At 50.1% G+C, this 25,278-nt stretch overlaps 1 protein-coding gene across 3 annotated transcripts in view; it reads left to right on the forward strand.

Annotated features, from left to right (window-relative positions):
- The window catches only part of LMF1 (lipase maturation factor 1), a 151,157-nt gene that overhangs the window by 36,541 nt on the left and 89,338 nt on the right, over positions 1 to 25,278 (forward strand). For all 3 annotated transcript variants that reach the window (XM_032125490.1, XM_032125488.1, XM_032125489.1), the window contains one exon: positions 15,919 to 16,067. In XM_032125490.1, the coding sequence (XP_031981381.1) occupies positions 15,919 to 16,067 (149 nt within the window). The remainder of the gene's footprint in view (positions 1 to 15,918; positions 16,068 to 25,278) is intronic.

A 25,278-nucleotide genomic window follows, 5' to 3' on the forward strand; every position in this document is an offset into this window, starting at 1 on the left:
GCAATCGAAATGGAAAAAAAAGTACAGTTTTCCCACTCAATCTTACTCCGGTGCTTTCTTTTGGCCATGGATTAAAAATCCATTGGATTGAGCAGTAAAATGAAGGCTTTTTTCCAGGACATTTGTCCTGTGTTCTTATCTGTTCTTATTATTCCTTTTTTCCTGCTGGAAGGAGGAGAAGGAATGGTGTGGGATTGGTTTTTTCCCTTCTTTTAAGTTGTCTTCTTAGGAATATTTATTTGACAGCTTGATGCTACTGAAGGTTAAATATTGTTTAATTGTATTTATGCTGGCAGAACCCCGTTTGGAATTCTCTGGGATCCTTCACAAGCCTCTGTTTTGAGGTTTATTGCATTTTATGTGTTCCCTCCATGCACAAAAACTGGTGGAAGTGAGAGCCAGAGGTCAAGTTTGATCTTCCTCTAAATCCAGACTCCTTGGTCTGCCCGGAGCAGGGAACGAGCTCCATGAATGGAGCTGTCTGTGGATTTCTTCTTGAAGTTCCTTTGGCCAAAAATGTTGTTTCCTTGAGATTATTTGTGGGCTCGAGCAGATTTCTGGATCAACAAAAGGAAGTCAGGAGTTTTGGAATTGTTGTAATTCTTTTTGTCTTGCCATCTTTAAATTAGGAAGAAAATGTGTCATAGTTGAGAGATAAATACAAATTCAGGCCTTGGTGCACAAAATTGTGTGGTTTCGTGAGTTTGTGCATGTGAAAAACATCCTAGCAACCAGATTTTCTGTATTTCCCTGCCTCTCCTGCCTTTACATGTGAGCAGGAACTGATTCATGACTGAGCATCATTAAAATCTGCATAGTTATGGACTTCATGGGGTTTTGCTGCCTTCCTCAGCATCACCTGAACTTTGGATTTGGGGTTCAACCAGTCCCAGAGGAAACGTGCAAAACCTGAAGGAAAAGAGCGGAAAGTGGGTGCTGTGCTTGAGCCACGTCTCAGAAACATCAGGGAGCTCAGGAATGGAGCTGCCACTTTTCCTGCTGTCCCCAATGTTTGTTTGTTGACAGGAATTTCCTGGGAGTTGAAATCTTTTGTGTTTTTCTGTCGTTTGTGGCATCTTTGTGCACAGAGTCAAAGCTGCTGCCTCTGCTTCCTGCTGAGCCCTGTGTGGGCTGCCTCGATTTCCTGAAATATTCCACCAGCACTGGGGTGTCACAGGCTCATGTTCTCATTCCTGATTTAAGGGCAGTGCTACCTAGCCAAATATTTCTGGCCCACCCCCTCACTGCATCCACCATGTTCCCTGAAGCTCCTCAAGAAACGGGATTCATTTATTTACTTTAAACCCAGCAAAAGCATTTTCTCATGGGCTTCCTTTCCGTCCTGAAGCCGGGTGAAACCGCAGTGTTAAGCCATCCTCTTCCCAGCCATCCCTGGGAAGTGAGAGGGAGCCAAGGTACATATTTGCTGTTACTCCAAGCAGATAAGTGTCAGGGTTTCAAAGCGAATTCCAGCACTGAAATCTCCGCCATACCTCGGCTCCCGGGCCTGGACTCGGAGCAGTTGCTGCGTTTATGGCAACTCTCTGGTGTTTTCCTGTTCTTTTTGATGGAATGGGCCTGGATGCATCCCAAAATTACCTGTCCTTGTTATAGCCTGGAGAAGAGAAGGCTTCGGGGTGACCTAATTGGGGATTTTGGTGCCTGAAGGAGCCACGAGAAACACGGAGGGAGATTATTTACAAGGGATGGAGGGACAGGAGAAGGGGGAATGGTTTCCCACTGCCAGAGGGCAGGGTTAGGTTGGATATTGGGAAGGAATTCCTCCCTGGAAGGGTGGGGAGGTCCTGGCACAGGGTGCCCAGAGAAGCTGGGGCTGCCCCTGGATCACTGGAAATGTCCAAGGCCAGGTTGGATGGGGCTTGGAGCACCCTGGGATAGTGGAAGGTGTCCCTGCCCATGGCAGGGGTGGGATGAGATGCTATTTAAGGTCTTTCCAACCCAAATAATTTCATAATTCCATGACAATCCCTCTGGGAAAACCCTTGAATGGTGGGGAGATTGCAGGGAGCAAAGCAGGAGAGGATTCCAGCTGGGGAGCCGCGGGTGTTCCGGCCAGGAGGGGACAGGGACGGTGAGAGGTGCTGAGCTTTGTCATTTTGGAAGGAGCAAAAGCCACTCCTGTGCTTGCTCAGGAGAAGGTTTGTGGCCTGAAGGAAATTCCTGTTCCCAAAGGGATGCACCTGTCCAGGGGAGGGGCTGCGTTATCCATGTGGGGGGAGGCGAGCCTGTGGACATGGTGAGCCGTAACTCCTCCACATCCTGTCTCCCTGGATATCAGGTGGGGATCAGGCTTTCCCCAAGGTTCTTCCAGAGCTTTACCTACAGCTCCTCCATAGGAGCAGGAGGTTGCAGCTTGGATAAGGCACAGTGCCTAAAATAACAACATTTTAGTAGCGGGATTTCGGTTTCTATCCTCAGCTCTGAGGTGATTAAACCATTAAACCCAGACTATTCCAAGCTCTGAGGTGATTAAACCATTAAACCCAGACTAACCAGCTCAGGGGTTTAGGGAGCAGGTAGGGAGCTGTGGAGGTTTCTGGGGTTGCCTCTGGATTCACCATTTGTTATGGAGGAGACAAGGGGTCATTTTCCATTTGTTTCATGCCTGTTGTGGGTCGTGTCCCATTCAGCAACTTCCCTGGAGCTGGGCTGGAGGAGCTGTGGGATGGAGGGAGTGGGAAGGACGAGGAATCCTGAGCGAGCTGTGGTTCTCCCTGTCCCCAGGGATTGCTGAAGCTCCCTGGAGCAGCTCGGGGCCGGTGGCACCTCGTGGGCTCCGACTGCCCCATCCCATGGAGAGCCGGCTTCCAGGGCTGCCTGGGAAACAGCAGAGCGGGAATGGCCCCTGGAGCTGCTGGGATGGCACCTCCCAGCTGCCTGCCTGCTGTGGAGAGGGAATTTTTCCCTCTGGAAAAGAGGCATTGGGGCAGGATGACAGCACATGGAGACCTGCGTGGGAATGGGGCGGTGGTACCGAGGGAAAGTCATTCTGCAGCTCCTGGAAAATAGGGAATGAAAGGAGAAAGCAAAGATGATCCCCCCAAAAACAGTGAGGGAGGGAATAAACAAGCCATGAGATCTGGGAGCATCCTCAGGGGGAAAAGAGCCATGGAAAAGGTGAAGGATGAGGAGCAGAAACTGCTGGGGAAACGGTTCTTGTCCCCTTGTTTCGGGTTCCTGAGGGAATGCTGGAATTTTGGAAGGGAGAACGCATGTGATGTGCCTGACAGTGACAGCCCAGCCCTTTGTCACCGATTGTCACTGGGACAAACCCTGCAGGACCTTTTTATTCCATGAAATACAGGTTGGAAACAGCAGGGGTGTAAATCTGGGGTGGTGTCAGGGCAGTCAGATTTGCCCAGCTGTGCTGGATATCTCAGCCAGAGGAAAGCACAGCCTGGAGAGACAGAAATTCCCAGAGGGATGGCGAAGGGAATGCCAGGGAGGTGTCTGAGGGGATAATGCTGAGCTGCAGCTCTTTCCATCTGTCCTTTGCTAAGCTTTAAAATCACACTCTTTGTCCCCTTTATCACAACATGGAATATCAATATTTCACATCCTCATTTACATGGCTTCTTAATATTCCTAATAATATTCCTAATAATATTCCTAATAATATTCTTCTGGCTCATTCAGCTTTTCAAACAGATGGTGGCCAGGGAGAGAAGGAGAAGAACTTTAAAGTCAAGGTTTGGTGGTTTAGAATCAACCCTTTAAATGTGAGCTGTAGCAAATCCAGCTCTGGGATTGATGTGACCTGGCTGTGCCCGAGGCTGGCACTGGCTCCGGGGCCATTCTCCCTCTCCTGCACATCCGTGGGCACAGCACAGGGAGCTTTGTCCCAAAAGGCTCCAGGATTTCCAGCTGTGTTGGCTGTCAGACCCTTGGGATGGGTGTTGGATTTGGAATTTAAACTCACCCCCCAAATCAGGAGCGATCCCGACCTTGGAGCAGGGATAAATCCCCATCCTTAGGGATTTTCCATGGGCTGCTGGGTGTTTGATCCATGCTGAAGCTCCTTCTCTGTTGTGGAAAACCCTTCCTCGTGTTTGGCTGTGTTGTGTCAGCCCTAGGATGTAGCTCAGGAGGTGATTTCAGCCCTTCTTAAATTTATTTTAAAAGAAAGTCACTGGATGCTGGTATTTCCCCATCCAGGAGCAGGGAGAGTTCGGAGATCTGCAGGGCAAATGCTCCAGAGATGGTTAAGCAGGGGAATTTGGCCAGGACTTTCTAGCACACAGCTTAGACAGTTAAAATAATTTATTAGAATATTTTCCCATCTGTTTGTTATTATTAAATATGAAGGACTGGTGTTGCACAATCCTACCTTTCGGATTTATGGCCAGAAGAAATCGGTGGAGGTTTTTATTGAGGACCCTTTAACTCTGGCTTAGTCACAAACAGCATTTGGAACTTCTCCTCGGTGAGTTTTTAAAGTAAAATGAAATTAAAAAGCTCCCAACACATGCTGCTCTCTAAGGGTCAGCACTTTCTCTTTGGAAAACTGTCCTGTACAGGGATGTCTTAGAGTGTTTGATTTCATTTTTGAATCCTGGGATGCCACAGGTGCTAAAATCTCCCCTCTCTGCAGATGTATCAGGAAGAGGATCTGGGCTCTTCTTTGGAAATGTGATTTTCTCTCCTTTGGGAAGCTTTGCTGTGCTCTCTTTTCTTTATTTCCACATTTTTAGATACTTTAAACAATAATTTCTCTTTAATATCTGTGCTTCCCCTGCCATGTGCTCTCTTAGAGTGGGACACTGTCACTTTACAGAGAGTTGATCTCTCTTAAATCCTTTTCTAGACCAACTGACAATTTGGAATGAGATTATTTTTAAGGTCCCTTCCAACCAGAATCATTCTGTGATTCTATAAGAGAAGGATATTTTTGTGTGTAAAACCCAACAGCATTTAAAAACTGGCTGATTAATAATGATTTTGACAAATAACAGCTATTTGAGACTTGGGGTTGGTTCCCTTTTCACGTTTCAAATGATTTTTAAGCAGAGCATTTCTCCCTCCTCCACCCAGGGTGTCACTGGGGTGCCACACGTGGCCTCAGGTGGTTGATAAATCACCAGGATAAGCAGTGCTGGTGTTCCAGCTGCCTTCCCACATGGTTCCAGTTAGGGAATTCCAGCCCCCAGCTTTCCTGACAAGTTCCCCATTAGTGACTGAACCTTTGCATCAAAGCCTGGGCAGTGATTCCTGTCGATAAATTGAATTCTTTCTTGGAGAAACGGCTTCAGAGGTGCTGCCATCCACTTGAAATTGCAGGATTAAAGCAATGGCAGGATATTTTCCCAGGTTTTAGGGTATGGATGATTATTTGTCTGGAAAATCCCTGAGCTGTAGCTGCTATTTTACGATGCCAGGTTGGCTTTCTGTTGCTGAACACTTAAAAAACTGGGGTTTTTTTCTGGATCCTCTGTTCTGGGGCGTGTACACGATGATCCCTGACGGTCCCTCCCACCCCAAAGCGTTGTAGGATTTTCAGCCTGATTTAATAAGTGCCGAGTGAGGACTGAAATCATTCATCTGGTTCATTTTACGCACTGAAGTCATTTGGATTCCTTACAGGGCAAACGACTCTTGTGGTGCCGGGACATCTGTGAGGAGCTGTTTAATATCACTTGTCACTGCCCTGGCTGATTGTTGTTTTAATGTGGTCGATTCCAGTGGTTTCCAGCGAAATGTAAAAAGCTGCTTCTTCAAATTAGAAGCAAAAATCCGTAATTATATGGCGGGGAATGTGCTCACAAGTGCCTGTGATGTCACTCGCCTGGGAGAGCCACCACCCAGGCTGCCGGCGGCGCAGGAAAATCTTGCTGGGTTGTGTTATCATGGAACTGCTGGATCCTTCCAACTGGCAGCAGCACTCAGGGAATGGGAATATTTGTGGGAAAACGCAAATGCTTTTCTGCTCCCCTCCTCTCTTCACCAGGAAGGCTCTGCAGTGTTTGCAGCGGGGCTGGAGGAGGGGATCTTCGGAGCGGCCGTAGGTGGGTTTTTGCTGGGTTATCCGACCTTGTGACTCTCTCCAGGAGCTGTGAAAGTGAGGCTGGAGAGGCCCTGGCACAGATTCCCAGAGGAGCTGTGGCTGCCTCTGGATCCCTGGAAGTGTCCAAGGCCAGGTTGGACGGGGTTTGGAGCAACCTGGGGATAGTGGAAGGCATCCCTGCCCATGGCAGGGGTGGGATGAGCTGATCTCTGAAGTCCCTTCCCGCCCAAACCATCCCAGGATTCTCTGAGTTAGAATTCTCACTGCACTCTGTGTTACTTTATGAAAGGATTACTGAACTGGTTCATCTTTCTTTGTATCAAGAGGCAGATGTCAGGGAGATTCTGAGCCTTGGCCCATAATTCAGGTGTCTGACCAGCAGCATTTCTGCCTCTGTGTGCGTTTGCTCCTCCCTTTGTGCTGTGCAGGGAGAGAACGACTCCCTAACCCAGCTGCGGTTTTGCCATTTGTCCCATCGTCACCAAAAAGCTGCTGCTTCCTCCTCCATCTCATCAGATCTCTTTAAAATCAGATTTTGAAAGCAGCTTTTTGATCTCCTGAGATCCATGTTTGGTCTCCTTCCTCCTGCTCCCCCTTCCTTTGTTCCTGTAGGTTCAAGCTGTGGGCGTTGGGGTCCCTTTGGTCACTTCCCTTTGGTCATTTCTGAGCTCATGGTGTTGCAAAAGGTCTGCATTAAAGCAGCCCTGAATTGCAGCAGATTTCCAGCACCAAAACTTCCTTAGAGTTGGTTGGGTTCCATGAGGGGTGGGGCTGAATGGAGACTCTCGTTTACTTTTGTTGGGATGGAGGGATATCCAAAAGGACCTGGCAATGCCCATTTTCTTATTTAACTGTAATCCCGAAAAATAGCCTTGAGCGTGGGCAAAGCAAACCCCCTTTTAGGATCAGAAAAATCACATTTATAGGTACTGGAATGGTTTTTGTCATGGTCTCTTGTTTAAATTGGGTCCTTTTTCTTGTTTGGTTGGGTTTGGGGGTTTTTTTTAAGGGTTTTGGGTGTAAAAGATGGTGCAGAAATCCCAGAATCATTGACGTTGGAAAAGACCTCCAAGACCATCAAGTCCCCACCTTGTCCCCAGCCCAGAGCACTCAGTGCCACGTCCAGGCCTTCCTTGGACACCCCCAGGGATGGAGACTCCAAAGCTCCCTGGGCCCTTCCAATGCCTGAAACCCTTTCCATGAAAAAATTCCTTCTGCCCTGGTAAATTCTATCAGAAACCACTCATGGTCTTCTCCTGGAATGTAGGAAATATTTCTTCATGTGAAGAGTTGTCAAGGCCTGGAAGAAGCTGCCCAGGGCAGTGGTGGGATCACCATCTCTGGAATTGTTCAAAACCCACATGGATGTGGCACTTGGACACGGTGAACACGGTGGCTCTGGGTTGATCACTGGACTTGATGAATTAAGAGATCTTTTCCAACCTTAAAAATTCCATAATTCCCACACAGACCTTTCAGATCACACCTTTGGTGTCTCTCCTGTGTCTGTTGGGGGGTGCTGGACAGGGATATCTGCCTTGAGGTTAATCAGTTATCCAGCAATTTTTTCCCTACTCCATCTACAAGCTGTGCTTTAAAAGCACCATTCAGGAAAAAAAATCAGGGATGCAGAGACGATATTCCGTGAGAGCTTCATTTCAAATCCATGGGCAAGCCTGAAGGAATCACCCCCTGGCCTGGGTTTATCTCCTGCAAACGCCGAGGGTAAAACCTGTGCTCACACGAGGCTAAAACTGGATCTCTGCAGGGCAGTGGGAGTCTCACGTGACACAGCAGGAGAAATTTGTTTAATCTGCTTTTTATTTCGAGGCTTGCTCGCTGTCTGCTGGCAAAAGCCCTTGCCAGGTGCCTTCATGGTGTTGGGTTTAATTTGTTCCTGCTTGAAGTGTGCGAGCGGGGAACGGCAGTTTGGGATGGGGAGGGAAGCGGGCTGGGATCGGGGGAACAGCTGCTCACAGGGTTCCGAAGCTGCCAGAGCAGCCTGAAGAAAGATTTAACGCCCAGCAGGCACCTGTTGGGAGCAATTCAGCTCCTCGTGGAGGCACGGGGCTGCGGGGGGCCTGGCGTGCGGCGGGCGGTGCAGAAGGCTGGGCAAGGCCATGGGGCGAGCGGGGCCGCGCTGCCGCGTCCTCCCGTGCTGCTGAAGGGATGGGCTTCTTTCCACCACGTGGGCTCGCCTGCTCGTGGCGCTGGCGTCGCCTGTCCCGGGCCTCTCCTGGCTGCCTGTTCCCATTTCTCAGCCAGGCCCTTCCAGCCCTTCCCGTTTCATTTATTATTCCCCGTGGGACATGTGGGCTGTGTGTCCCACAAGCTCTGCTTTTCTTCAGGTGGGACATCAGGGGAATTTCTCCATGGGAAGGGTTTCAGGCATTGGAAGTGCCCAGGGAGGTTTGGAGTCCCCATCCCTGGAGGTGTCCAAGGAGGTGGCACTGAGTGCTCTGGGCTGGGGACAAGGTGGGCATCGGGCACAGCTTGGACTGGATGACCTTGGAGGGCTTTTCCAGCCTGAATCCTCCTGGGATTGTGTCCCTTCCCCTGTGGCCAGCCTCAGCCCTGCTGTCTTTGGCTAAATTAGGGGGGAACCCTGGGAATACTCTGGCTTCTCTGGGCTCTGAGCCCTTCCTGGTGCTTGTTCCCCTCACTCCCTGGGATTTGAGGCACAGGTCATTGGCCGTGTGAGGATTTTCAGGGATGGTTGAGATGTTCAGAATCCTGGAATGGTTTGGGTTGGAAGGGACCTTAAAGTTCACTCAGTTCCAACCCCAACACCTTCCGCTATCCCAGGTTGCTCCAAGCTCTGTCCAGCCTGGCCTTGGGCACTTCCAGGGATGGAGCAGCCACAGCTTCTCTGGACGACAGGAGTGCAGGGAATGCTGTTTCCCATCTCCAGGGACATCTCACCCTCCCTGACCAGCATGGGCACCTTCTCCTCACCTTGAGGCCAAGCTGGAGAGCTCCTGGTGCCGCTGGAGTTCATAGGAACAGGGCTGAAGTTATTTGCCTTCCATGAAGACAGAGTAATTAAATACAGTATGTACGGATCCCTCAAATTGACAGCCGCCCACAGAGCTAAAAACAGGAAATCCATTAACTTCATTATTTAAAAAATAAAATAAAAATCCTCCCAACTGATTCCTCTGTCACTTAAAGTTCTGCATGGAAGGAGGGCTAATTTAACGCTGCATTAACTCCCTGTTATCACCCTCCTGTTACCTAAGTAGTTCCTAATGACTACCCTGGAGAGCACTTGGAAGCTTTTAAAAGTTTTTATGCTAAATTTTATTTTTTTTTTTCTGGGGAGTTTATACTTGAAGAACAAAAGTTCCTGCTAACGTTCTCCCAAATCCACCAACAACAGCCAGAACTTTCCTGGTGGCTGCAGAAATGTGAGGTACCCCCTGTCTGAAGGAACTCTGGTGAACAAGAAATGGGAAATATTCCATGGTGGTGGTTGGAGATGGGTTTGGCTGGGGGAAGCTGGGTCAGATTTTGGGTTTGTTGGTGTCCTGGGGCCAGGGTGGAGGGCTGGGGTTATCAGCTCTGCCCAGGATGTGGTGCCAGAGGGGATTCTGAGCTTCAGCTTCCGAGCTTTGGCTTTCAGAGCCCTGAAAAACCTCAAGACCCTGCAGGGCTTGTGAGAGGTGTCCCTTTGTTGTGGGGTCTGGCAGTGAGAGGCACCGCTGAATGAGAAGCAATAAATCACAGGCTTTCCTCGTTGTCTCTTCCTCAGAGATCTGATGGGCAATTTCTTCCTGTTTTAATCATTTATCCTTTATGATTTCTCCTTTCTCTGTCCTGGTTCAGCTCTGCTTCTCAGAGCAGTATCTCAGAATTCTGGGGGATTTTTTTGGGGTGACCTTGAAATGAATCATCCTTGTTGCTCTGCAGTGTATTAAAGTCATAAAGTTGAAACTTTGTGCTTTATATTGATCAAAAAGGGAGCTTTGCTGTGCAAGTGCCTGGGAGTTGCTTTCCCACTGACTGGAAAACTGGAGTTATTTGAATATTAATCCTCACATGTGTGCTCTGCCTGTTGATAGAGGAGATTCAGAGCTGCTCTTCGATGTTCTTAACAGGGGGTTGATGTTTATGGGTTGTGGTTATTGGTTTTTCCATTAGGAGTCACCACAAATCCTGTCCAGTTAGAGGGAAACTGGGAAAACTCAACATGAACTGGAGCATTTCTTACATGGTTCTGTGCCTCTGTTTCTACTGATATTGGAAAGCTGGGGGGTGAAAGGAGAGAGTTTGTTGCTCTGGGATGGTTGTTGTCCTTCTGGAAAAGGAAAAATGACTGGGAAAAAGGTAAAAAACCCAGAACTGGGTGAAGAACCCTCTGTCCCAGGCTGCAGTGGAGAGGGAAAACCAGCACATTCCAACAGGTGCTAACTGGGACCTGTGGAAGCCAAAGCCAGCTGGACCTGGGGGTAATTCTGCAGTGGATGTGAGTGGGACCAATATTCCCACTGGAGGTAAACGAAGTGTTTGTGGTGAGCTGGCAGGAGCAGGATTTGGGGTGTTTCTGGAGTTTTGACTGGAGGTGTTGTCATCTATTGTAGGGATGGTTTGGAGCTTTGCTTTCCTCTGAGGAAGTTGTAATGATCCACAGGGATCATCCAGCCCAGCTCCTGGCCCTGCACACCCCAAAATCCCTCTGTGTGCATCCCTGGGAGCGATGTCCAAATGCTCCTGGAGCTCTGGCAGTCTCAGGAATGGGACAGTTCCCTGGGGAGCCTGGGCAGTGCCCCAGCACCCTCTGGGGAAAGAACCTTTTCCCAATATCCCACCTAAACCTCCCTGCCCCAGCTCCAGCCCCTGGCCAGGATATCCCGAGGTCCCCAGCAGCACTCAGATATTTCCAACAGGTGCTTTAACGCTCGAGCTGAAACCAAACCACGCTGGGTTTCAGGGAGGTGGGCTCGGGAGCAGGTCTGATTCCAGGGAAAGTCGGTCTGGATTGGATATCTCCCTCCCCTTGGCTGCTGGGCTGTCTGACACACAATATCCACAGGGAGACAGCTGCACTGGGAGCTGGAAAATCTGGATATGTTGGAGCAGCATTTGTCTGTGCCGTGCAGACGTGCTCTCCGTAAATCTGATGTACAGCGGGATTTCTGTACAGCGAGAAACAATTGGCTGTTTACACCTTATCCCCTATTTCAGGAAGGGGAATTAATAAAAATTAATGATATGAACTGCTTTTGGCATAGCCAGGTGTGAGGGTTGGTTTTGGCCAGGTGATTTTTTTGAGTCAGAAAAACAGAAAATAAGAAAATTCATTACCTTTTTATCTTCTCCTGAAGGCTTTCAGCCCTTGCCTCCGTCCCTGCTTTCTCCCTGGTTGTCCAACAGAGTGGTTTGGGATGTGGAGACTGGGGGAAAGGGACTGTGCTGGCTCCTCTACAGCCATGGCCAAGCTGTGATAACCTGGGATGGTGAATTTATTGATGGTAAATAAGAAAGATGAAAATTGGGCATCATTTGGCGTTGAGCTACGAATACAAACCCTACATTGCATGAGGGATTCGAGCGTTTGAAAGAGGCAAAACACTTGGAAACCCTAAAAGGAATATGGGAAAGCGTATTTAGGTTTCGGGTTTGCTTCCTCCCTTCCCTCCTCCCCTCTGGCACATCCCTGCTGCTCCTCCTCCTTCCCTGCCCCAGCAGAGACGTCTGGAAAATGCCAAACCGTGCATTTTGCCACATCAAGTTCCGAGCGTGTCCCGAACCCTCGGAGCGCGTGTGGGATGAGTGCAGCCGCCATTGGTGGTTGATTTTATTCCCTTTTTTTTTTTCCCCCCCAAAAAAACCCAGCCCGTGGCTCCCTCTCCGGCTGCGCCAGAGATAACAATGGGGGGCTTTGTGCTGCCCTGCAGCTGCTGAAATTTGACGAGATCCAAGTGAGGAAAACAGGAGCAGGTGGGTCAACAACGTGACCCTTTCATTCCCAGCAGTATCAGTGAGCCCCAGGATGGAGCCCGGGAATAAGGATGTGTTGGTTGGGGCTTGGAGGATGGCAGTTGTCTCTTGGAGGGAGCCCTGATGGGGTTTGCTGCTGTTTGTGGGATGGGTTTCACACCCAAAACTCCAGGATTGGGGAATGTTGCTGGAGGTGATAAACCGGCATTGCTACAGGCAGGAGATCTTCGCTCCCTTCATTCCCAGATTGTTTATTGGTTTTTGGGATGCTCCATGGCTTCTACATGGATGCTCTTGAAGCTCCCAATGGTCAGTATCTGCCTTCCCATCCCATAGCCCCAGTGGGGCTGTCCCAGATATGGCTGCCCCTGGATCGCTGGAAGTGTCCAAGGCCAGGTTGGATGGGGCTTGGAGCAGCCTGGGATAGTGGAAGGTGTCCCTGCCCATGGCAGGGGTGGCACTGGGTGATGTTTAAGATCCCACCCAAACCATTCCATGATTCTATCCCAGTTTCTTTTCTGAGTCCCCTCAGGTCATGGAGATGACTCCTCTGTGTCCATGTTTGGTGCTGTGTTAGAACCACCCCCTACCAAATGTCAGGGGTGGGAATTGCTGCAGTCGGAGGAGGGCTTGGGATGTGCTTCCCACGGCGTTTGGTGCATGTGGAGGATGTGGCTGTGCTGGGCTCCTGGCACTGCCGTGTCAGCAAATGCCTCTCCTTGTAGAATCCTGGAATGGTTCGGGTTGGGAGGGACCTTAAATCATCACCTTCTTCACCTTCATCACCGCTCCCATTTGATAGCAGCAAGAGGAGGGCAAAACCAGGGAGAGAAATCCTGGAGTTCATGAGCTGGGAATGAGGGTCCCTGAGGAACCAGCTGCTCCTCAAGGCTCCCCTGCTCCGGTGGGATGGCCTGGCTGATCCCTTCAGGTGTCACAGCGTATTTGGGCTCTGTGAACCCCTGGATGGTGTTCAAAGGTGGCAACGCCCAAACCTCAGCAGGGCTTTGACTCCAACCTCAGACCTGTCTAAGAATCCAAAGGATTTGGAGTCTGAAGCTTTTAGGGCCGATGTGAACAACTGTGTGTGAGTCAGCAGGGAGGAACGGGAGGTTCTGCCGATGGATTTGGTAATCTTGGGCCTGGTATCAGCTTACAGCCGAGTGAGGGTGAGCTGGAGCCCAGCTCCCCCCTCGTACGCTGAGCTGTGGATTCCCTTGAGCTGTTCAGCACGTTCATATCCTCAGATCTTCTTGATTGAGCTGGAATTTTCATAGAAACCACAGCACAGGAGCATCCGGGATAATGCCACCATTCCAAGTGCTTCCACTGGTCATGGAGCAGCATCCAGCAGCACTTTGTTTGCACAAGGTGAAGGCTGAAAGAGGAGTGGGCTCAGTGGTCTTAGAGGTCTTCTCCAAGCTCAGTGTTTTTCTAGGAATGATGGGTTAGGGCCAGGATGAGTCCGTGCTGGATGGAGAAGGGGAGAGGGAAGGCTGTGGCCAGGAGGAGGTCCAGAGCAAGGACATGGATCGATGGATGGAGGCTGGGAAGAAGCATGGGGGTGATGTATCCCAGAAAACTGATCCCACATGGGCAGCTGTGGAGAGACTCCGTCCCTCAGGAAGGGGGTTGTGAATAAATCAGAGCCTCTCCAAGCTGATCTGACTCTAAACCTGGTTTTAGCAGGACCTTGTGACGTGCCCTGAGGTCAGGAGCACAGCCCCACATGTCACATGTGCCCTCAGCAGGGAGCAGCCGGAGCCAGGCAGGATTCCACCCCAAACTGGAGGAATTTTTGGCCCAGACTCCTGACCTGGCCTGTGACCGCAGTTTGTCCTTGGCTGCACTTGCAGTTAAGCCCGGCTTGGGGCCGGCTTAGCTGCCGAGCAGCCGGGGATGCTGGAGGTCTGTCCCAGCAGCTGGCAGCGCTGTTTACTCCGTGCTCCGCCGACCCCTTCCCGGCACGGCTCCCGTCCGCTTGTGCCGGCTGGTGCCAGGATTCTGGCCCGTCCCTTTGGGATAAAAGCACAGGTGCAAGGCTGAACTTGTGGTCCAGGGAGGCCAGGCCACACCAGGAAGGCTTCGCTTGGCTTGGGCCACGTGGGTGCTGGGAGCATCCTCCTGGAGCCACGGGATGTGCGGGAATTGCCCAGCGGGATCGCGCCATCCTTCCGTGCCCCTTCCCTGCACGTTGCTGGGAATTGGGGCTCCAAACAAAGCAGGAGGAGCTGCTGGTGTGCCCCGCTGGCTGAGGGCAGTGCTGCTCTCCCAGGGAAGGGATGCGCTGGGATGCGGGAGGGTTTGGATCCTACCCCGACACCCATCGCCACGCAGGGCAAGGCGGTGATTAACATATGAAAACAGGGATAACAGTGGGATTCTTGTGCGGGCAGAAATGAGGGAGATCTACGACCCTTTTGGTGCCAGTCAGCCCCGGAGCTGGGTTCAGGCACAATTAACCTTTCACTTTTGGGATGAGCCGGTGCTTTCCTGCTGCAGCTGCTTTTGGGACAATATTCCTCACTTCTGCTCCCAGAAACGTTAATTTGGGCAGCTGGGGGGGCTGTGCTGGGAACCACAGGATGTGTGGAGGGAGGAGGGGGAGTTTTTAATAGCTTTGATGTGTCATAATCTGAGTTTTAAAGATTTCATTTTGATTTAAGGGGCTTTGTGCTCATTAAGATTAAAAAGAGATGAGGTTCCACGACTGTAATTGAAAATATTTTGAGGCAAATTCCACGTGGCTTTGCTTGTGTGACAACATCAAATCAGAGCTGGAAAAATCTTGGGGTGGAGGATCAGGGGGCTCAGGCTGAAGGTGGAAGCGATGGATGGGTTTGGAATGGGTTTGGAATGTATTTCCCTGCCTTTTTGGGCTGGCTGAAGGGAATTGTTCTGGATCAAACTGGTGAAGTGTCTGGAGAACCCTTAAGAAGGAACAGGAGCTGTGGACACTGCGTGGTTTAATTTATGTAGCTGGGAATATCGGTGCCTTAATGCTCCAACAAGGAATTTTCAGGAATTCTCCTCACCAATGTGCCTTTTTTTTAGTGGTTTCAGAGTACAATTATATCACACAGAAATATTTGAGAATCAGAATAATTGGAGGTGGGACAAAGCTGCAGCAATTTAGTTCTGGCAGGGATAAATTGGTGCTTCCAAACGTGGTGGGGGTTGGACTTCACCTGTCAAAACAGAGCTCTGTGTTCTGCCTCTCTTGGAATAATCATTCCAATATTTATAGGCTGGGATGGAGGAGAAAATGCAAAATACAGATTTGCATGGATTAGGTGGAGTCTGGCTGCTCCACAGCATCCAGGGAGCAGGTTTGTGGTGGGATCCCAAGGCTCTGCTTTGAGCTCAGTCCACGGTAATTTGGTTAAATCCAGGGATGTGTAAAATCTAGCAATGGGTAAAAGTGGCCCAATGGACAATTTTGTTACTAGTTTGATTTTTCTTTATGATTGAAAATTCCAGGCTTCTCATTGCACTGAATGATGATGACAACAAGACTTAATGGGATCTTAATTAGTGTCTTTTGAAGCTAAAACTGCCCTGTTTTGACACAAATCCAGCCTAGCCTGTGGCACTGCTGGATCCATCCATGACTGGAGGAATCAGTGGCACTGCTTGGTTGTCCCCTGTCACTTCCCAAGTCCCTTAAACCCCATTTTTCTCTGCTCCACAGAAGTTACTAATTTTTATAGAACACCCCCTTTCTATGCCATATGTGCTTGGAGAAGAACAACACAACCCAAAAGCTTCAAACCCCTGAATCCCCCCTGCGTGGGGTGTCTGGTTTAGGGCAGCTGGTGTCTTAATTTCCCCCCAATTAACCTTAAAAAGCATTCAAGGTGGGGTTTTTTCAATGCTTCCATTTAAATTTAATTCCAGGATAACTTCCAGCACCTGCACCATAATTATTTCCTTTTTTACTTCTGTTGGCCCTGCAGGATGGGAATCACAGCTCCTGGAGACAGGATTCCTGGGAATATTCCTCTGCCCGCTCTGGACGCTGTCCCGCCTGCCCCAGCGCTCTCCTCCTTCCAGAATTGTCATCTGGGCCTTCCGCTGGCTGATTTTCAGGATCATGCTCGGAGCGGTGAGTGGGAATTCATGTTCTGCTTCTTGGAGCTGACAGCAGCAGGAATGTCCCATCGCAGCTGGGAATTGCCCCAGTCCAGCACCTCGGAATCCGTGGGTTTAGGAGTTTTTCCGGTTACAGGGAAAAGCTTCGTGCTCTGGTTTGCAGGATCCTTCAGCTCACTCCTGGTGTTTGTTTTGAGGAGGAAAAGCAGGAGGAAATGATCACTGTGGATGTGTTGGTGCTGCACTTGTGTGGCTCTTGCAAAGGAATAAAAGGGAGGTTGGGCATTGTGGCTTTTCCATAAGACTGTTGGAATGCAGTGGGTAATTCCCAGCTTTTCCCGGATTTCTTCTCCTTTGTGTGTGCTTTTCTGAGATGTCGCTCTCTGCTCTGTGGTTCCAAACAGAACAATTGCTGCAGAACTGTCCTGGTGCCAGAGGGAATTCCCAGGCAGCTTGTAAGGGAATCCATCAGGAGCAGACACATCCCTGTTAAAATAAAGGTGTGGCAGGGGTGTTATCCCGTCAGCTCCGTCTGCTTGGACGTTCCAGAACATCCCAGAACTTTAAGCTGAGGATCGTCGCTGTAGGAGGAGCGGTTGGGTTTTTTTTTGGAGTGGCTTTTTTGGCTTGGAATTTTTTTCAGGGATCTCAGGGTGAAGATTTTATTTGAGGCATTTTTCACTGATGGGATCGGAACCAAATGTCAGCACAGGCCCTTCATCCCTGAGGGATGGAGGCTGAATCCCGGGGTCTCGATGCTACTTGGGATTCAAGGAATGCCTAGATGAGGCACTCAGGGCTCTGCTCTGGTTGACAATGTGGGGATTGGTCACAGGATGATGATTTTGGAGGTCTTTTTCAACCTAAATGATCCCAGAATTCTGTGGATCTCAGTTGTGATGCTGCTGATTGAATGAATGGACAGCCCATGGCACCAAGTCTAGCGAAACATCCCTAATTTCCTTAAAAATTGATCTGATCACCAGTTTGCATCCTGCTTTCCTTCTAAACTGGGATCTGCCTGAGCTTTGCTCCTGCTGATGTGTCTCATATATTCTGAATTCTGGGACAGGCTGGATCAAAAGGAAAACTGTGCTTCCCAAACATCTCTGTTGCTGTTACCTCTGCGCTGCTCTCGGCTTTACCAGGAGAGCAATAACTCTCCTGATATTTTCAGGAAGAGAAGTGTCCCTGTGTGCCTGGGACACTGATATATCCCCAACAGGCATGGGAAAGGAAAGCATGGAAAGCTCATTAAATGGGGACCCCCACAAGCAAGTGATTGATGGGATATTTAATGTTTTGGGGCCCAAACTCGCGTAGGATTTCTCCTGGGCCAGGGAAACGGCGCTCGCAGGCAGCGGGAAGGAGAAGGATCCTCTTGGAATCCAGGTGCACCTAGGGCGTCTTTGGTTTCCTCCTGACCTGGCCAGGAGCTGAGCATGTGCTCCAGTGTGTCTGGAGGAGTTTTTCCTGGGGTGACATTGGCAGTGATTGTGTTTTAGGCAGGAAGTTCGGCTTTCTTGCATGGTTCTCCTGGGATTCTTTGGGCTAGTTGGGGTGAGGCTTTCCTTGGGAAATCCTCCAAGCATTCCCTGAGGGCAGCTGGCCTTTCCTCACCTTGTGCCAGGTGTGAGGGGAGCATGTTGGAAATGCTCCTTGGGGTGGGCAAGGCAGTGTCTCCTCTGCAAGGTGATGGCTCCAGGTTCTCATCCCATCGCTCTCCTGTTCTCCATGGGCGGTTCCTGAGCCGTGGGGCTGGTTTCACTTGGCAGCCCCTTTTCCCTCCACTCAGTGTCTCATATTTGGGATCGTTTTCCACGTGGAGCTCTGACCACCTGGGACTTCGCATTGAGCAAACCTGGTCTGGTGGAGGATGTTGGAGGAAGGTTTGGAACGGGATGATCTTTATGGTCCCTTCCGACACAAACCATTTCATGATTAGGGAGTTGTGCTGTTTCCAGGCTAAACCTCCACCCTGAAATCATGTCCAGACCTTGCTTTATTTTGCACATTTCCACTGGAGCTGGCTGGGCTTGTTTAAGGGTGACACAGCACCGGAGAAGTGGGATGATCCCGGCTGTGGTGGGAGGCGAGGAGCTCAGGCAGGCGCTGCTGCCGGGGTTTGATTGGCAGCGAGTGCTGGGCTGAGCTCAAATATTGCTGCCTTTTTAAAAGGCATAATTACGTGATTCAATCTATATGTTTGATGTTCCTAATAATCCATTAGAGCAGGATGTAAAGAGGGGATGCTTCCCAGGAACACGCCGAGGCAACAGAATAGGGGCTCTTTGTGTGAGCCAGCAGCTTGTTAGGCAATAAGTGCTGCAAGCACACATTTGCAGGGCTGGTTTCCCTTAGAAGAGCTCGGTGGTTTGATGGCTTCATCATTTTGTTTGTGACTCTCTGTCACTCGGATTTCTCGAGGCTTGGAAGATGCCAAGTGTGGATTTGTGATCCCACCAGAGTCACGATGTGGGAGGCAAAGGTGTGTGCTGAGATTTCTGCCACTCCTCAGGGGAAGGGATGAGAGGAAACGGCCTCAACCTGCACCAAGAGGGTCAGATTAAATATTAGATTTTTTTTTTTTTCTCTGAAGGAATGGTCAGCACTGGAATGAGTTGCCCAGGGAGGTGAAGTCACCATGGAAGTGCTCAGGACATTGGATGTGGCACTTGGGGATGTGGTTTAGCGGTGCTGGGCTGGTTGGACTGGATGGTCCTGAAGGTCTCCTCCAGCCCGGATGGTTCTGTGATTCCGTGTTAACCAAGCCACAGGGACTTGCCAAGAGGAGCAGCCCCGCTGCCAGTAGGGTCCTTGACTTGGTGGCACTGAGGTCTTTTGTCACCTGCAGCTGCCTGGGGACTCTGCTGTGCTCTCCAAGCCTTGTCTCTCTCTCCAGTAAACACAAATATTTTATCCAGCCGGCAGAGTTGGTTTTCCAGCTGCTCCATTCCCTGTGGAGCTGCTGTTGGGGTCGGTGGTGGGATGGGTTTGGGGTGGTGCCAGCCCCTTCTCTGAGCCCCTCGCTGCAGGCTGGGGGTCCTGAGGGGGCTCCTGGCAGCTGTTTTCCCAAACTGCAGAGTTTAATAACCCCTGGTTCCCAAGAAAGGGACTGATTGGAGCTGTGCTTCCATGGACCAGCATCTCCCTGAATCTTGTGGATTCCCAAAACCCAGTCCCATTGGTGCCAGCTCTGCCTGGAGCTTTTGGGGGAGCTTCTGATTGAATCCCCATCCTGTGCTGCCAAGGTGAGGCTTTCCCTCCCAGATGGAAGAGTTCCTGCTTCATTTTTGGGTTGTTTTGGAGTTTTTTTGGGCAGCAGCCTTGCTCAGGAGCTCTCCATCAAACACCACTCGTGGATAAAACCCCATTCAGCAAACGTTAGTCCTGGGCTTTTTCCTGCAAGGCTTGAGAGTAGATGACAACTTCATGGAGTCCATATATCCTGGGGAATTCCCTGTTACAGGTGAGACCCACGTGCTGGGGGGAGCCCAAATTCCTGCCCACAGATGGATTGGAGCTGATGAATTGCCAACAGCATCCTGGGGAAAGCCTGGAGTAGCTCCTTGTGCCCTGAAAGTCGTCAGGGATTGTTGATACAAACCATAAAACTGAGTTTCTGTTTCTTCATCAGTGGAGGGGCCGAGGGACGTTGTGTGAGCACGAGCTCAGAAATGTGAGAATTTCATTGGCATCAACACCTGCCTGCAACTGCAGCAGCACTGAGCACACCTGGGAGCTGCAGGAACGCAGGGAAAGGGACGGGAGCGTGGGAATGGGATCTCAGTGGGGTTTGGGAGGAGTCCTGGGGCAGCAGTCCATCCTCCAGCCCTGCACTGGGTGAGGAGGCAGTGCTGGGGGGCATCCCCTGATGTCTCTGCCCTGGGGTTTTCCTGGGTTGCGGGAGCACCATTCCCTGGCTGACTTGTGGGGTGGGAGCTCTGGCTGCATCCTGGGGTGCTTGGATGGTGTCCATCAGCATTTTCCTGGATCTCTCAGCACTGCTGAGATGTGTCCCTTATCCAGAGGACTCCTGGGTCGCGTTTGCCCCCTTGATGATGTTCTGTACAGGGAATATTATCCTGGAATGGTTTGGCTTGGAAGGTATCTTAAAACTCATCCACTTCCAACCCCGAGACCTTCCACTGTCCCACGTGCTCCAACCTGGCCTTGGACACTTCCAGGGACGGGGCAGCCACAGCTTCTTTGGGAAACAGGGAATAATTCTCACTGCTGGGGATGCACGGAGGAGGTGCGGGAGCTTTGAGCACTGGGGGTGCATCAGCACGTTGGAAAACTGGAAATAAACAGGGAATGAAGGTGGAGCTGAGCCTTGCAAAGGATCCCAGACATATGGAATAAGTTACCAGGGAAGGTGGCTGGAGCAGAGAGTGTAAGTGAGTCTGAGACGTCTTGATTAGTTTCTGCAGGAAAGGATTGGAGAGTGGAGTGAAAAACCAGGGAAACAGGATTTAAAGCACATTACCACTTTAATTTAAAAGTGCCCAAAGCAAGGAAATTCAGATTTAAAGCTGCCAATCTCTCCCTGGCTGCTGCAGGTGTTGGGGCTGGGAGGACTCCGGGGTCTGTGTCCAGATGGGTCCTGGGGCCATGAGCCCAATCCCAGACCTCAGGTTTGTCCCAGGAATGAGATCCTTTAATAGCTACGTCGTGTAATAATTTTATTATTTATAAGAGAAACGTATTTTTATTTAATAATCTGCCCTTGACATCTTCCCTGTGTGATTCCCTTAAAACTTGCAGGATCTGGGATTTGGTCCCTCAGGAGGGGTTTTCTTCCCCCTCTTAGGCTCCCATTTTGGAGAGCCCTTCCCAGGAGTCGCTCCCTCTGCTCCTCCTTACGTCCTGCACGAGATCCTGAGGAGCACACGGGGAATTTAGGGAAACCCAAAAGCGTCTTTTCCACTTGGGATCTGTGGCTTGGCCGTCCCTCCCCTTGCTTTGCTTCCTGTAAACAAAATTTCTCTTTATTTTTTTTTCCCACTTCCCAGCTTTCCCTTTCTGACTGTCAGACTGACCCCTCTCTTCCCAAATCCAGGCTCAGCCTCTCTGAGCTGTTCAAGAACTTCCTCGGAAGTGGCTGCAGAACAGAGGAGTTGGGAGCATTTCTTGGCAGGCAGAGACTTAGAAAATAATTTCAGTCCTTTGCTGTTTCAAAGCTACACAAGAGATATTTTCCCCTTCTGCAGGAGGATAAAAGATCATTTAAAGTGACAGTTTTGGGGAAAAAATGGTGCAAAAAGATCTATAATAACCAATATTTTTTCCCCTGAAATTATCACCATTTTTTCCTGTGGCTTTGTCCATCTTTCTCAGAGATGTGTTTTCACAGAAAAAGGGATCAATTCCTTCCAGATTATTTATACACCACTTGATATTTAATATGTTTTTAAATGGTTTTGAATTTTCTTTGCTATTAAAAAAAAAAGTATTTCTTTTAACCCACTGCAGCAAATCCTTTTAGAACCTTGCGGTTCGTGTGAAACTCTTCGTGTTCCTTGTTTTGTTTTTGCTTGGAGCCTGTTAAAAGTGTCAGGACGTGGGTGGCATTTGAAAGGTTACTGGAAAGGGTGGGGCTGTGATTAGCTAAGAAGGGAGATGAACTTTCTGGCAAAAATAAGGAAGACTTTGAAGCAAACAGAATCTGGATGCCTGCAGTAAAATCGTGTTCGATGGAATCAAATAAAAGTTGGAATTCAGGCGATCCCGACGGCAGAATCCAGCGGATGTAGATGTCAGCTCTGTGACAAGCGTGCCCTGATCCTGGGCATTATGGCCCTGAAATGGAGAATAATTATTCTAATTTGTTTTATTACATTAGCGTGGGTAGGAGGGAAGAAAGGGAGCTTTCTTCGCTGCCTTTCTCATTATTCCTCGGCGAGCTCGGCGGGGCCAGCTCCCGGCTCCCGCGCCGGGGCTTCATGGGAATTTTTGGAAAATGATGTCTGCAATGTTCTGACCTTTGCCGTCCCAGCTGCAGCCTCCTCCTCTCTGCAGGGATCCCACACTTGACTCCTTAGCAACCTCCTTTGTGCCTCTGATCTCTCTCCATTTGTCTGGTAATAGCCCTTGGCAGCGGGACTTGTTGTTCCTTGGTGGCTGGAAAAGGCAGGAGCCGCCAATGCCAAGGATTTTGCAGAATCCCTTTCACCCACTGCTCGCAGCGCTGCCTTCAAAGCCCCCCAGATGCTGCTGCGCTCCTGGTGGCTTCTCAAAGGGGCTTTTTGGGGGAGCTGAGCAGGGGAAACAGCAGCAAATAAAAGGAAGCAGAAGTCAACACCAGGGAATTCTCCTCCGGGGCTGCGGTTTCCGCCCGTGTGGGGCTTTGTGGTTGTGGTGGCTCCGGTTTGGCTCTGCTGGCCCAGCCTGGGCCTGTTCCAGCAGGATGTGCAGGTTCACCTGAGCTCCTGCAGGTGCGACCTGTCCTGGGGCCAGCTCGGAGCCCCTGTGTGCAGGAGGGGACCAGGCAGGTGGGGTTTGTTCACCTGGATCGTCGCAGAATCCTGGGGTGGTTTGGCTTGGAAGGGACCTTCATGGGCAGGGACACCTCCCACTATCCCAGGCTGCTCCAAGCTCTATCCAACCTGGCCTTGGACACTTCCAGTGTTCTCAGGATGGTGTGGAAGTGCCAGGCTTGGAGCTGAACAGGGCAGGCTGTGGGCTTGGAAGGGATGGGTAAGGTCCGGAGCAAAGCAGAGTCAGCTGAGGAGCATAAATCTCTTTCCCTGGCTGAGGAATCGTGAAACATGGAATGGTTTGGGATGGAACAGACCTTAAAGAGCATCCAGTCCTACAGTCCCACCCCATCCATGGGCAGCGACACCTCCCGCTATCCCAGGTTGCTCCAAGCCCTGTCCAGCCTGACTTTGAACCCTTCCAGGGATGGAGCATCCTGTTCTTCCTCTTTTCATGGAAGAAGCATCAGGAATCTGAATTCAGTGAGGTTGGTGTGAACATCAGGTGCCACTCTGGTTCAGAGCTTTGCTTTGCTGCTGTCACAGCTGTAGCAGAAGCTGTGCCTGTGTCACCTGTTCCCTAAATGTGTGACATTCCCTAAAGAAAAGAAAACCCGGGATCCAGCTCATCCTTCCTGCACCACGGACCTCGATCCATCGGCAGGGTGGGAGATGTGGAAGGGCTGGAGTCCTGGAGCTCTGAGAGGTTTCAGACCCCCAGCAGAAGTTGGTCTCGTTGGATTCCTCGGATTTAGGTTCTTTGGGAGCCTCTTCCAGCCCTGCCCTGTTGGCCATAAATGATTTCATTTTTAGATTTCACCTTAGGAAGCCCCTTCCTCTCCCATGAACTGGGGTCTGAATTTGTTTCAGAACACCCTGGTGAAGGTTTGGCTCTCACGGAGATGCTGAAACCGCTTTTCCTGTGGGTAGCAGAGGTGGGGAGTGCTTGGATCTGGGATTTTCTCTGGAAGCGTTTCTTATTTATAGCACGAGCAAAATGAAAATGTAGGATTTAGATGAGGATTTTTGGGTGGGTTTTTGCCCATCTTTTGTACAGCAAAGACAGAGAAAGGTCTTTAAATTGCCTCTAAATTTATAACGTGGGTGCCCCGTTCCCCACCCTTGCCTCTGGAGCCGGGATCAATAGGGAATTTTGCAGACATAGCTTGAGTCACCAGGCTTTTGCTCAGCTTCCCGTGCTATTGGCCTGTCTGTACCATTTTTTTTTTTCAGAATTAATTTTGGGCTGAAAAAGTCTCAAAGAAGTGCTTTGTTCCTCCTTGACACTCACTCCAGGGTAAAAAAAAAAAAAAAAAAGAGTAAAATAAAAAAGGAGAAAAAGGAAAAAAAAAAAAAAACCGTGGAAAATCTGACATCTGCATTGTAGAGAAAAATCAATAGATAGGGAGGAATATAATTATCCCCCACTCCTGAAGGAATTTTTCAGATATTTTTTGGAACAGTGACTCATATGGGCTTAGGGCTTGAATGACATTTTAATTATTCCGGCTTTTTTTCGGTTTGAATCACCCGAGTACAGCAGCCTGGAAGGGGCACAGCCATCCCGGGAAGATGAGAGGGCAGGATTTGGTGCTGGAGCCGAGCTCTTCCCTCCCTTCAGGTGAGGGGCTGGATCCCCCCTGGATCCCCCCTGGATCCTGTTTGCTGGCATCCTGTAAATAAGGGAACTCTTCCTCTGCTTTGGGAATCTTTTATTCCATGTTCCAAGTGTAAAATCCTTGTGGAATTGTCTGATGGTGCATCTGGAGCTGGGGCTTGTGCCTGGGTGGGATTTTTTTGGGAATGGTGATCAGGGATGGTGGTGAGGGAGGAGAGGGAGCAAGGGCAGTGCTGTGGGGTTTGTTGGGATGTGGGCAGGTTTAATTAGAAGGGAGCAGCTAATTAGGAACTAATTGGGGTGAACACAGGGAGGAGAGAAAGGTCTGGAGAGAACCTCCCATTCCAGGGGGTTCGGACCCTCTGCCAGGGGTGGCAGGACCAGGAACTCTTCCCCGCTCCGTGTCCAGCTCAATCCCAACATCAGGAGCTGGGAATGATCCAATCCAAGGAGCAGTGTCCAGACGTGCTCCTCTCCCTGCAAAAACCCAGTGGGAAAACAAGGACCCGTCCTTTTCTCCTCCTGGCTGTGATTTGGGAAGGCGAATCCCAGGATTCCGGGCAGATTCCGATTTCGGTGCCCTTAAACTGAGGAATGCTGAGCCTTTGGAGGAGTTTGCTCACCTCTCATCCCAGTTCCATGTTGTGCTCCCTGTGCCACCACTGGGATTTCTGCCACGATTTAAGGAAACTTACGGATTTAGGAAAGAAAAGCTGTTCCTAAACTTCCTCCCTGTGGCTTCATTCCCCCTGAAATCCCTTTTGTTGGACACTCTGGATGCCAAGGAAAGAGAGGGGGCGTGTGAGGTGACTCTGTCAGGCAAGACTAGAATTGTTTGAAGAGATGATTTGATTTCCATCCCCAAAATCCCTTGGATACCGGCTGGATTCAGGAATCTCCTCACGTGAGAGAGAATTTATTAATCATAAACAGCCAGTTTTGGTTGGAGTTTTATAAGCCAGGCAGCATGAAGGCAGCAGGATCCATTTTTGCTGGGAATTTGCTGGGAAATAGATTTTTTTTTTTTTTTTTTTTTTTGGTCTGATTCCTCGTGGATCAGCTCAAGTGAATTTGTGGCCACGTTTGCTTGAGCACTGTAGGGAAATATCAGAGCTTGTGATGGTGCT

Source organism: Corvus moneduloides, chromosome 16 (genome assembly GCF_009650955.1).
Source record: "Corvus moneduloides isolate bCorMon1 chromosome 16, bCorMon1.pri, whole genome shotgun sequence".
NCBI classification, from domain to species: Eukaryota; Metazoa; Chordata; class Aves; order Passeriformes; family Corvidae; genus Corvus; species Corvus moneduloides.